The sequence below is a fragment of the Euprymna scolopes genome, chromosome 22 (assembly GCF_053919585.1).
Source record: "Euprymna scolopes isolate OS-2025 chromosome 22, ASM5391958v1, whole genome shotgun sequence".
NCBI classification, from domain to species: domain Eukaryota; kingdom Metazoa; phylum Mollusca; class Cephalopoda; order Sepiida; family Sepiolidae; genus Euprymna; species Euprymna scolopes.
In genome coordinates, this window is record NC_136503.1 from 78,583,211 (window position 1) to 78,596,681 (window position 13,471).

Sequence of the window (13,471 nt, forward strand, 5' to 3'; positions counted from 1 at the left end):
TGCTTTAAGTTTATAGAATTATTCAATTTGTAATCTTGAAAATATTTTTTAATATATATATATATATATATATATATATATATATATATATATATATATGATTAGTTTTTTTTTGGAAAAAGAATTCCAGCAGAGTGCTCAATTAAAAGGAAAATCCAAATTTTAAGACCGTACTTATATTTTGTGTACAGAAAGTTGTTAGTTGAGACAGATCATTGGTACCGTCGGTTTCAAGCCTGATAATAAGGCTCGTTTAAGGTATCCTTATCAAGCTCTCTTCAGCCAATATTCGTCTCTTGTATATATATATATATATATTGACAGCAAGTAATTATTCAAGCACGTCTTATTAAACACAACAGTTATTCTTTTTTCCGAATTTTCTGGATATCTTTTACATCTGCCGATCAGTTTGTTTTTTTTATTTCATCTGGCATGTTGTATAAAATGGCGCTCAAAAGTTGTTGTTCAGCCATATTCTATTCAAGTGCTTTCTATCGATGCATCCGATTATCACCAGGAGCGATTGTTGTTGCTATCGGTTTCTTTTTCTTTTCTTTTGAGGCTTGGTGTATTTATGTGGGGGCTTTTTGTGTTTTTTTTATTTTATTTATTGGTTATTAAGGTGGATGCAGGATGGTTAGGGGCGAATTATTTTTATTTTTAATTTCGATTCTCTTATTTTATAGTTTATTTATTTAGTTTCTTGTTATTTATTAAATACTGTCCCGGTGTTTAATGAGATCCGGTTAAAAAGGAGCTGTAGTTTTTTTATAAGTATGGCTTCTAGGAGGCTTTACTTTTTGGAATATATATATATATATATATATATATATATATATATATATATATATATATATATATATATATATATACATATATATATATATATATATATATATATATATATATATATATATATATATATATATATATATATATACTAGCAAAAGTACCCGTCGTTGACTGGGTTCAAAAACAGCCTACAGAAAATGGATTCTGATTTATGAAAGTATGATAGGTTATGAAAAGGAGGGGTTGTAAAGACATAGCTTCGAATTTGTGGGTATCAAAACCAAAGCAAAATATGATGAAAGTAAAAATAAAATAGATAAACCCCATAATTTATTATACCATACCTGTTCACACTGAAACACTTATCACAATATTCTGTGGATCTATATAAAAGAAGATTGTTAAATTTGTGACATATTTCCATTCTATGGAGGTCAGGTGCGAACGAACACCCCCATAATTTTATTATACCATGTTTCTTCAAACTGAAACATAATTATTAAAGTATACTTACGCAGATAGATATGAAAAGTCTTTAGTAAAGTTTGTGCCTATTTCCATTCTATAGAGGCCAGGCGCGAACACAGACCCCACAATTTTATTATACCATCCCTATTTAAGTTAAAACATACTTATCAAAGTATTCTTATGTACATCTATATCAAAAACACTTGTAAACGTTTTTTTTTTTTAATTTTTAAATTTTTTATTTCCATACTTTGTAGAGCAGGCGCGAACGCAGACCCCACAATTTTAATGAACCACCGTTCTGCCAGATCAAACATACCCATTCCTGTGTCTCGATACATCTTCTATCATTATACATAATCAGTTTTTTTTTAAATAGTCAACCATATAGGAGTCTCGAGTTGAAAAATAAATAGGAGACTTTACTTTTGGCACAGCCTTCATAATTTTCCTCTTTATACACTTAATAATATAAGATAATATTGTGCATATATTTTTAGTATTCATTTTAGCAGAGCTTAATACATAAGTAGTGCATAGTAGTAGCAGTAATATAAAAAAATATATCTATGCTAAGTAAGTTATGTAAAGGCATCTATATTTCATCCACACAAGAAATCATCAAGCTAAATGCCCTAAAAGCTTTTTTGGCTATTAAGCCTGATGATTTCTTGTGGGGATGAAATATTGATGCCTTTGTGTAGATTACTTGCCATAGATCTATTTTCATACTATATATATATATATATATATATATATATATATATATATATATATATATATATATAAATAATATATATATATATATATATATATGTGAAGAAGGAAGAAGGTTTCCTTCAGTCTTGACAGACTATAGATACCCACGGTAAGGGTGCCTGCACGTGAAATTTTTGTGGCAAGAGTTCTCTTGAATTCTCGACATTGTTGAATACCAATGGTAAATGGAGGCTCAGAACGACTGGAAACAATGCCGAGATAAGCGGAAAAGCACATGCAGTGCCTAGAACATTCCTTAACTTCAGTGATCTGACAAGAACCGGTGTATCAACATGATTATGCTGTATATATATACAGCATAATCATGTTGATACACCGGTTCTTGAATGTTGAACCTGGCTAGTACCAGGTGGGTGACGATTTGGGAATTCTAGGCACTGCATGTGCTTTTCCGCTTATCTCGGCATTGTTTCCAGTCGTTCTGAGCCTCCATTTACCATTGGTATTCAACAATGTTGAGAATTCAAGAGAAGTGTGGTTGGAGATTACGTAACTCTTGCCACAAAAATTTCACGTGCAGGCACCCTTACCGTGGGTATCTATAGTCTGTCAAGACTGAAGGAAACCTTCTTCCTTCTTCACATATATATATATATATATATATATATATATATATATATATATATATATATATATATATATATAAATATATAGTAAGTTATATATTGCAATCAAGCTACACGGAATTGTCCATGTTTCATATTATATATATGTATATATAAATATATAGTAAGTTATATATTGCAATCAAGCTACACGGAATTGTCCATGTTTCATCTTCATGAGGATTCGTCATACTAATGCGTGTTTTTATATGCACACATGGTATTAAATTTGCTAGATGGCATGATTATCAGGTAAAGGTTTACGTAATAGAATTAGCCATCTCTCTTTTTGTATTAAAATGTAACTTAGTTTTATATATATCTTCTTACATTTTTGCTTATATTAGTTTATTTATCTAATAATTATTATTATTAGTTTATATATTAGTAAAATAGTAACTGGATTGTTTCTACATTATTTTATTGCGGAAGTTGTATTATTATTATTATTATTATTATTATATACATCATATATATTTATTTATTTATTAATGTGCTGTTATTCTAAAGTAAAATTTATTTTGTATATGCATATGTTTGTTATTTCATTTATGCAGTTTAATAGATTTAGGAGTTCTTTAAAGTTTATGATAGCGAATTTCTCATTCAGACACAATATACACAAGTCATCTAAATTCCTAGATCTACTGGCTTGGCGTATTATTTTCCATTATATATATATATATATATATATATATATATATATATATATATATATATATATATATATATATGAGAATAAGAGAGTGAGATTCTGTTGTTCGAAACATGATTGGCATTGAAAAAAAAGAAGAATAGACATATTCACCTGCCACAAATCCTCGTTCGAGAAGTCCTTCTTTTCGTTCCAGCACAAATGATAATGTGGTCAAGCCGGTCGCCATGAAGAATGTTATGCTACAAAAGAAGATGACAACATTTGAATGAGTTCTTTTCTTTTTTGTTTACTTGAGTCTTTGAGAAATATGGAATTTCATATGAAATATGAAACAATTCCAATTTTTTAAATAACAGTATTTACAATCGGCAATTCTGCATTACACAGACGGCGCCATTTTATGGTTCGTTTCACTGAACTGTCACCAGGTGGCGCTTCTCTCCATTCAAATTGTTTATCAATTTAAAATTTAAAACTATAATATATTGTTGATCCTTTAAAAAAATTAAAACTATATTTTCTTACAGTGACACTTTTACTTTAATTCAAAATAATGTTTTGGAAAAAAGAATCCAATGTTGCTTTCATTCGAAATATGTTTCATTTAAATTATTAAATTGTTTGAAAAAAATTCAACTGTATTTTACTTTCCAAAAATATTTCAGGGAAAAAAATCCAATGTTGCTTTAATTCAAAAATTGGGGTTTGCATTACTGTACACATAGATTCGAAAAAGTTGTCAAAAAACAAATATATAACAAATAAATGTTATCAAATGCAAGATAAGTTACTTTTCTACCAAACTGGATATATATTTTTTTTGTTTTATTCAATGTAACATGTTTATTCAGCTCGAAAAACATACAGTGTTTACCGATGTATTGGAAAATTAAAAATGGCGTCCGACTCTCTCTTTAACACGGTAAGTTTGGGAAAAGGTGTTATAAATAATAAACTAGACAAAATACTATTAAAAACCCACCGAATATATGTCAAACTATGTCACGGTAACATATATTGAGCGAGTTTCTAACAGTATTTTGTTTAGTTTTTTATTTATAACACCTTTTCCCAAACTTACCGTGTTAAAGAGAGAACCGGGTGCCATTTTGAATTTTTCAATACATCGGTAAACACTGTATGTTTTTCGAGCTGAATAAACATATCACATTGAATAAAAACACTAAAAAATTATCCAGTTTGGTAGAAAAGTAACTGATCTTGCCTTTGATAACATTTATTTGTTATATATTTGTTTTTTGACAACTTTTTCGAATCTATGTGTAATACAAACCCAAAAATTGTTTTATTAAAATTATATTTTCTTACGCAAACTTTTCAATAAATGTGTTTACAATTATATATTGATACATTTTTATACAATAAATGTTTTGTTTTACAAATATTTTTGTATTTGGAAAGAAAAAATCGTGTTTGTTATTTATTTGCCGTGTTATTTGACCAAGAATAAATTAGAGTTATCACACCCCTAACAATGGTGTTGTCAGTGTAATGCAGAAGTGCCTTACAAGCAACATGTCTATGGAAAAAAAACAACTTCTAAGATTCGTTCTTCTTCTATATTCCTATTGTAACAGACATGCATATGCAAATGCTGAGCTGTGGACGAGGAAAAAGACTATAAAAAAGAGAGAGAGGGCACATTACAGAAGACAATCACGTTAGAGACATGGATGACGTTTGAAACAACGTTCGAGAGAACAGATGTCAGAGAAGACGAGTACGTTCGGAATCACGTTTTATTTGGGCAAGTATCCGGAAATAAATTTTGTTGTTAAATTTAGTATGGAATCGGTAATTTTTTTTTTCTTTCGCTGGAAAGATGGTGGGATCCTTCTACCGCTCCAGAAGATATCTCACTACTGATGCAATTCTCTATCTATATAAAAGCCAAGTACGTCCAAGGATGGAATACTGTTGCCATATCTGGGCAGGAGCTGCTAAAAACAGCCTATCCTGCCTTGACAGAGTACAAAATAGACTTCGTGGCTTAGTGGGGGATGCCCTTTTCTCTGCCCTGCAACCTCTCTCCCACAGAAGAGACGTTGCGAGCCTATCCTTGTTTTATCGTTATTTCCATGGCGGGTGCTCGTCTGAACTCCAATCTCTGGTCCCCCCTCGCCAATCTTTCACGAAAAACACCCGTCTAGCTGAATCCACTGTGAAAAATTTCCCCCACTCTATATCTGTGCCTAAATCAAAACGCGGATTCCATGAACAAAGCTTCTTTCTTAGAACTGCACGCCTGTGGAACTCTGTTCCGTCTGCCTGCTTCCCTCCGGACTACAACTTGGATGTCTTCAAGTCCAATGTTAACAAATTCCTAATGAACCGCCCCCTTAATTAAACACTTCATCAAATCTCCACACTAACGTAATGTACTTGCAATAACCCTTATCCCTGAGTGGTTTCCGGGCCTTGATAAGTGGTGATCACTGTGTAAAAAAAAAAAAAAAAAAAGAAATATAAAGGGAGTCGAGTTATTACTTGTCCTATGATCTTTGCAACGTAGTCTGCTACAACGTGTTGGGTCTACGTGTGTAAACGTAGCACTATCATTATATCCATTTCTTCTATGAACACCCTTAGAGCCACCAAAGATTTTTCCCAACATGGCCATTCAAGTCTTCTGCTAGATCGGTGCTTTCCAACAAGGGTTCCGTGGAACCTTAGGGTTCCGTCAGTAGAGTCCAGGGGTTCCACAACTTCTAAATTAGAACAAGGGACAAATAAACAAAATGTTAAAGTCAATTTTGAAAAAAAAAAATTTATTTTTATATGCATATTTAAAAATAAATATGCTAAATTTTAAATAATTTAAAGCACTAAATTTGAAGAATTAATTTGCCTTGCAAACTGTTAGGTTTTGAAGATGAACTAAATTATTGCATAGGGTTTCCATAAACGAGTGTCATGTTCCCATGGGGTTCTGCTCTGGCAAAAAAAAAAGTTGAAAAGCACTGTGCTAGAGTATGAACTTCTTTCACACCAGAATTGCTCATGAAAAAGCAGAAGATTATTAAGCTTTAATCTTTAGGATGAGTTATGCAAAAGTGAAAATTAAATCGCATGAGTAGTAGTAGTAGTAGTAGTAGTAGTAGTATCGTAGATGATTTAATGAAAATGACAATAACAGCATCATCAGCATAAACATGACGTCAACAAGTCTTAAAAAAAAAAGAAAGAAATGTGTAAAGATTGAAAAGAAAAATGCAAAAGCACACTAGCAAATGTTATTTTAATTAACTGAATCGTAAATATTATGGAAGTATAAAATTGCATGTCAGTAATGAAAATATATCATTTTTATTATGTGAGAGAAACTTTGTGTGCGTGTGTGTGTGTGTGTGTATGTATGTGTATGTGTGCGTATGAAGTACATTTCTGTGAAATTAAAAAAAAAATCGGCCCAGTCCATAGGGAACGAACTCACACACACACACACACACACACACACACACATATTACTGATGAGACAATTCCAATATTTTTTCCAATTCCGATACAATCACCGATTCCATACTAAATTCCCGATTTCGATACAGTTACCGATTCTTTATAAATCTCTAAATATTTAACTATAAAATTGTATTTTTTCTCTGATTACACGTGTTAAATTTGCAAATATTTTCCCAAATGTAAAAATATACTCCTGGGGTACGATCTATCGATTTTAGCTTCACTGATAGTTTTGAATAAAAAATATTCATCATTTTATCATTATTACTAGCAATGGAAGATTTAGCTTTAAACAAAATCAAATAAAAAGACAATTATAAGAATCGTTTTGGCATCGGAAAATCGGTACAATTTTTTCCGATTCCGATACCGTTTTAGATACCATCAAATATTTCGATTTTTCCGATTCCAATTAATTGTCCCAACACTAATATATATATATATATATATATATATATATATATATATATATATATATATATATATAGCAGTGTTCTTAGATAGGTTTTGTTTTGGAATGCCCTCGATAAGTATCAAGAATCGATGATTGAAAACATCTGATAAAAGAAGGATCATGCGATTTGGACCAAAGTTAACACCTTATACAGCCTAACATCACAAGTGCATTTGTGAAGTTTTATTACTACACAGGCAGAAAAGCCTAACATATAAAATCAACAGTAAATTCTTTGATATGGCAGAGACGTGTTCGAAATGAATGTTTCTGTTTAAAGCACAATTGAATCATGATACTTGACTTTTTTATTTTAAACTTACATTCAAGTTATTATCACCGGACACGCAGAAAGGCCAAGCATATAAAATCAACAGTAGGTTCTTTGATATGGTAGAGGCGCGTTCGAAATGAATCTTTCTGTCGAGAGCACAACTGAGCCATGATACTGGAATTTTGCATTTTAAATTTTGATTTAAGCTGCTATATATAAAATATAATTTTATAAAATCAACAGTAGGTTCTCTACAGTGCTACGTAGACTACAATGTATTGTGGACTACGTCACTGTGGGAGGCATTTGAAGCTTCTTCCTGGTGCATCGCGATGGGTCCCCAACTAGAGCAAGCAATAGATCAATCTGATTGAATAATGGTGATTTCATTGATTTCGATGACAATAAAAATATGGGAGTGTGAAACATTCGTTATCATTATTTCATCCCGGGCAACGTCAGTTCTCCCTGTTAGTTGTTCTAAAAAGATAAACAGAAAGTATGGGTTCTTGTAAGCCTAACAAAAATGTTAACAGTTGTAGAAATTTCGATTTTTAGGACTACTACTTCCAATTTAAATGTTAGTTTCACAACGTTTCAGACGGTGTCACCTCCAACCTTCTTCAAGTGTATTTTGTTGAACTCGGAAATCATTTTATCAAACTCGGGAATTTGCACAGAATTTTAATGGAACTTATTATTTAATTCACAGGGTAGCATGTTCTCATTCCGTCAGCCATGACCAGGTAAAAATCTTAAGTAATTTTTTTCAATTTTATTCTATTACTGTCTGTAACGAGAATTATCCCTTAGAACTGATTGTACGTAACACCTTTATCCGTTGTGTCACATGTCCATGTTAATCGTTGTTTTTATTAATTAATTATCAAAAATTAATAGTTTAAATCATATCTTTACTTTCTGGGCAGTTTGCGTTGAGTAATTCGCTGTTGTATTCTTAGCATCGCCTGCACTGAAGATTGAACTTTCAACCTCCAGAAGAGTTTCGCTTTATAGACTTTGGAATTTCCTCCCCTGTTTCTTGCTTCCGTGACTGTATTAAGTTTAAATGTAATGTGAACAGACATCTCGCTGCTCAACTGCTCACAGTCCCTTGTTAGATACGATCTCAAATAGTAGCCTCTTATGTTCTAAATGGCAATATGCTTTGTTTAGGGTGAAAACGAGTAAAACAAAAAAATTATATAAAAAGGAACTATGGCGTAACGGATAAAGTACTACGTGAAATTCGATCAAAGTGAAACTCTTCTGGAGGTTGAAAGTTCAAACCGCCATGAATTAAGTTTAGAAATAATTACAGCACGATGAGAACAGTAGTCCGAATAATACAAATAATACATATTATCAATCCTCATCTCAAAAATTTGCAAAGAAATCATTTAATTTTTATATAAAAACAAGTACACATACCTAGTGTCACATAATGCTTAGCTCTTTCTACATACATAGTGTCACATATTGTTTAGCTTTTCTAAATACCTAGTGTCACATATTGCTTTGCTTTTCTTACATACATAGTGTCACATATTGCTTATCTTTTTTACTTACCTAGTGTCACATGTTGCTTCGCTTTTTTACATACCGAGTGTCACATATTTCTTTGCTCCTTTTACATATTTAGTGTCACATTTTGCTTTGCTTTTTTTACATACCTTGTGACACATATTGCGTAGCTTTTTTACATACCTAGTGTCACATAATGCTTAGCTGTTCTAAACATACATAGTGTCACATATTGCTAAGCTTATTTACATACTTAGTGTATACATATTGCTTTGCTCTTTTTACATACTTAGTGTCACATATACCTTTGCTTTTTTTACATACCAAGTATCACATATTGCTTAGCTTTTTTACATACCTAGTGTCACATATTGTTTAGCTCTTTTTGCATAACTAGTGTCACATATTGCTTTGCTATTTTGACATATTTAGTGTCACATATTGATTACCTTCCTTATTTACATATATAGCGTCACATATTGCTTAGATTCTTTTTTTACACAACTTTTGTCACATGTTGCATAGGTTATTTTTACATACCTAGTGTCACATATTGCTGATGTTTTCTTTTACATACCTACTGTGACATATTGCTTAGCTGTTTTTACATACCCAGTGTCACATAATGCTTTGTTTTTTTTACATACCTAGTGTCAGCTATTTCTAAGTTTTTTAATTCCAAATGTCACATATTGCTTAGGCTTTTTTTTATATGCGTAATGTCACATATTGCTTTGCTCTTTTTACATACCTAGTGTCACATATTGCTTTGCGTTTTTTTTAGATACCCAGTGTCACATATTGCTTTGTTTTTTATGTGCCTAGTGTTACATATTGCTTAGCTTTTTTTACATACCTAGTGTCACATATTGCTATGCTTTTTTTTATATATGTAATGTCACATATTGCTTAGCTTCTTTTTTAAGATACATAGTGTCACATATTGCTGAACTTTGTTTTTACATACGTAATGTCACATATTGCTTATTTTATACACACCTAGTCTCATATATTGCTTAGTTTTTTGACATACCTAGTGTCACATATTGCATTTCTATCTTTATACATATCTAGTGTCATATTTCGCTTAGCTTTTTTTACATACATAGCGTAACATATTACTTAGCTTCGTTTTGAATTACCTAGTGTCATATATTGCTTTGGCTGTTTTTACATACCTAGTGTCACATATTGCTATAGCTGTTTTTTACATACCTAGTGTTACATATTGCTTAGCTTTTTGACATACCTAGTGTCACATATTGCTTATCTTTTTTTACATACTTAGTGTAACATGTTGTTTAGCTTTTTTTAGATACAGAGTGTCACATATTGCTATGGTGTTTTTTACACACTTGGTGTCACATATTGCTATGGTGTTTTTTACATACTTGGTGTCACATATTGCTAATTTATTTTTACATACCTAATGTCACATATGGCTTAGCTTTTCTTACATTCCTAGTATCACATATTGCATTAGGTTTTTTACATACTCAGTGTCACATTGGTGAGTTTTTTTTTACATACGTAGTGTCACATATTGCTTAGCTCTTTTTACATGCCTAATGTCACATATTGCTTAGGTTTTTTATATAACTAGTGTCACATGTTGCTCAGCTTCAGTTACATAACTAGTGTCACATATTGCTTTGCATTTTTTACATAACTAGTGTCACATATTGCTAAGATTTTTACATTCCTAATATCACATGTTGTTTAGCCTTTTTTATACATATCTAGTGTCATATATCACTTAGCTTTTTTTTATTTCTAGTCACATATCGCTTTTTTTATATACCTAGTGCCACATATTGCTTAGCTTTTTTACATCCCTAATGTCACATATTGCTTAGCTTTTTTACATACGTAGTGTCACATATTGCTTAGCTTCTTTTTTACATACCTAGTGTCACATATTGCTTTTCTTTGTTTTTACATACCTAATCTCATATATTACTTAGCTTTTTGTTACATACCTAGTGTCACATATTGCTTGGTTTTTTCACATACGAAGCATCACATATTGCTTAGCTTCTTTTTAAACTACCTTGTGTCACATATTGCTTTGGCTGTTTTGTTACATACCTAATGTCACATATGGCTTAACTTTTTTACATACCTAGTGTCACATATTGCTTTGCTCTTTTTACATATCTAGTGTCACATATTGATGTGCTTTTTTTACGTAACTAGTGTCACATATTGCTTCACTTTTTTAACATAGCTAGTGTCACATATTGCTTTGCTTTTTTACCTACCTAGGGTCATATACTGCTTAGCTATTTTTTTATATACCTGGTGTCATGTACTGCTTTGTTTTTTTACATACCTAGTGTTACATATGGCTTTGTTTTTTTTACATACAAAGTGTCACATATTGCTTAGCTTTTTACATACCTAGTGTCACATATTGCGTAGCTTTTTACATACCTAGTGTCACATATTGTTGCCACATGTTGCTAAGCTTTTTTTTACATTGATATATTTGTGAACAAAAGCAAACGTGAGTAAGAGAGGGGGGTGAGAGAGGCAAAGAATGAGAGTAAAAACGGCAAAAGTTATTTCTAGAATTTCACCTGAGTACAATTCCAGGTGCCATGAAATTGGTAAAACTGGGATTCTTCTCTCCATACACGGGTGGTTGCACAATCTACAAAACATAAAAATATACAAATCTTAAGACATCAGGGTTTTTTTTCACTTTCTCATCTGCTTTCACGTCACAGGTCCGAGCCTGACAACCTACTACCACTTTTTTTTCTGGTCAACACACACCTCCAAATACCTGGGCAACGCTGGGCATCCAGGCTTGTTAAAGGATAAGAGCATTATCAAAGACAATAAAACAGTCTATTAATACACAACTATATCGACTTTATTCATGTCTTGATGAAGCAACCAAAAATAAATAACTAAGAGGAAAAGAGTTTAAAGAAGATTTTATTTTTGTCCATATGTGTGTGGACTTATGAGTGAGTTCATGAAACTGTGTCTCTGCTGTTGCTATATTTTAGAAGTCCATAATTATGACTTGTGTTGTTTACCCAGTTGCCAGTAACCAAACGTTCATGGCTGAATTTCGTTTGCTTGCAATAAGTTTGTGTATTCTGACTGACATAAGTTTGCTTGACAAATTGAGCCTCTCACTCACAGCTGTGTTTTACTAATCACTTAGTAATTGCTAGTGGGTGTTCAGCTCTCAGAGCAAACTCTTTCCAATTGGTTAAAGTCTGATCAAGGCAACCACTCGAGATTGAGTATTTTGATAGAATTGACTAATCAGTATTAAGTATTTCAACCAATTAAATATGATTGAATGCTTTAAAAATTAGTATAAACCTGATTTTGTGCAGCATGTAGTGTCATGCGGCAGACAAAAAGAATAAAGATAAATATGGCTACTGCTTCTATTTACCTGCTGACGATCTTGTGAAGTAACAAGATTTTTCGTCACCTCATATGCTGATGAGATGCTGCTGGGTTGAATAAAAAGCCTGTTTTTCAGAGATTAAACTGAATTTGAAGCAGTAGGTTTTTACAGCGGTGTGTTGAATATTCGAAAAATGAGCTTTGACAGGAGTGTATGGAATTTGGAGCAGTGAACTTTTATAGGAGTGTGTCAAATTGTTAGTTGAATAGTTAGCAATCCATTTGGGGAAAGTGTAGAATAGTTAACAATTGATAATTTAACATTTCTCTGCTGCTATTACTGTAGTTACTACTGCTAGAATAGAAGTTCTGCAGGTTTATAGAGATGTTCGAGTTCAATATAAAGATTTTTCAGTTCTAAAAGATGCATCTGAAGAAAATTGGAGGTTACATCAGCCGAAACGTTGTGAAAATAACGACGTAATATAAAGAGAGTAAGTAAGACATCTAATAGAGTGTTTTAAAAATTAGGCTGTTTATAATTGTTACGAGGGAGCATTTCTATATATAAAAAAAAGTCAATAAAACAGTTAAAAATAGCTTAAAAGCCTGAATATATTCATCGAAATTCTAGAAGGATCTAGAAAGTTATAGGATTATCTAGAAAGTCCTAGAAAGTCCTAGAATGATCTAGAAAGTCCCAGAGGGTTCTACAATAATCTAAAATGGGTTGTGGGAAGGGCAGCAGATCAGTTATCAGCTCAAACCCGTTAAGGTAACTCCGGTCCATAATTCATGGATAAGTCCAGCCGAAAGAATCAAAAACAAACAAAAAAAAAAAGAAAATACATCACCTCAACCCATGGAAAGTCTGCAGAAAAGCCTACTGTACCAATGGTAAATAGAAGTTTTGAAATTTTCTCATTAATCAAACATTTAAAAGAAAAACGGAAAAAAAAGAGAAAAATTAATGTCAGTGAATTTCTTTAGTAATAGAGTAAGTTTTGTCTGCTGGCTATTCCTAATATTGACTACCTGTCTTTCTCCCTCGTAAACTTCTC

The 13,471-nt window shown here is 31.8% G+C and overlaps 1 protein-coding gene across 3 annotated transcripts in view; it reads right to left on the minus strand.

The window, feature by feature from the left end:
• LOC145243476 (ABC transporter G family member 20-like) overlaps window positions 1-13,471 on the minus strand; it is a 120,060-nt gene that overhangs the window by 31,129 nt on the left and 75,460 nt on the right. For all 3 annotated transcript variants that reach the window (XM_080106414.1, XM_080106415.1, XM_080106413.1), the window contains exons 15-16: window positions 11,618-11,691; window positions 3,457-3,545 (exon numbers count right to left, since the gene is read on the minus strand). In XM_080106414.1, coding sequence (XP_079962540.1) covers window positions 3,457-3,545; window positions 11,618-11,691 — 163 coding nt within the window. The remainder of the gene's footprint in view (window positions 1-3,456; window positions 3,546-11,617; window positions 11,692-13,471) is intronic.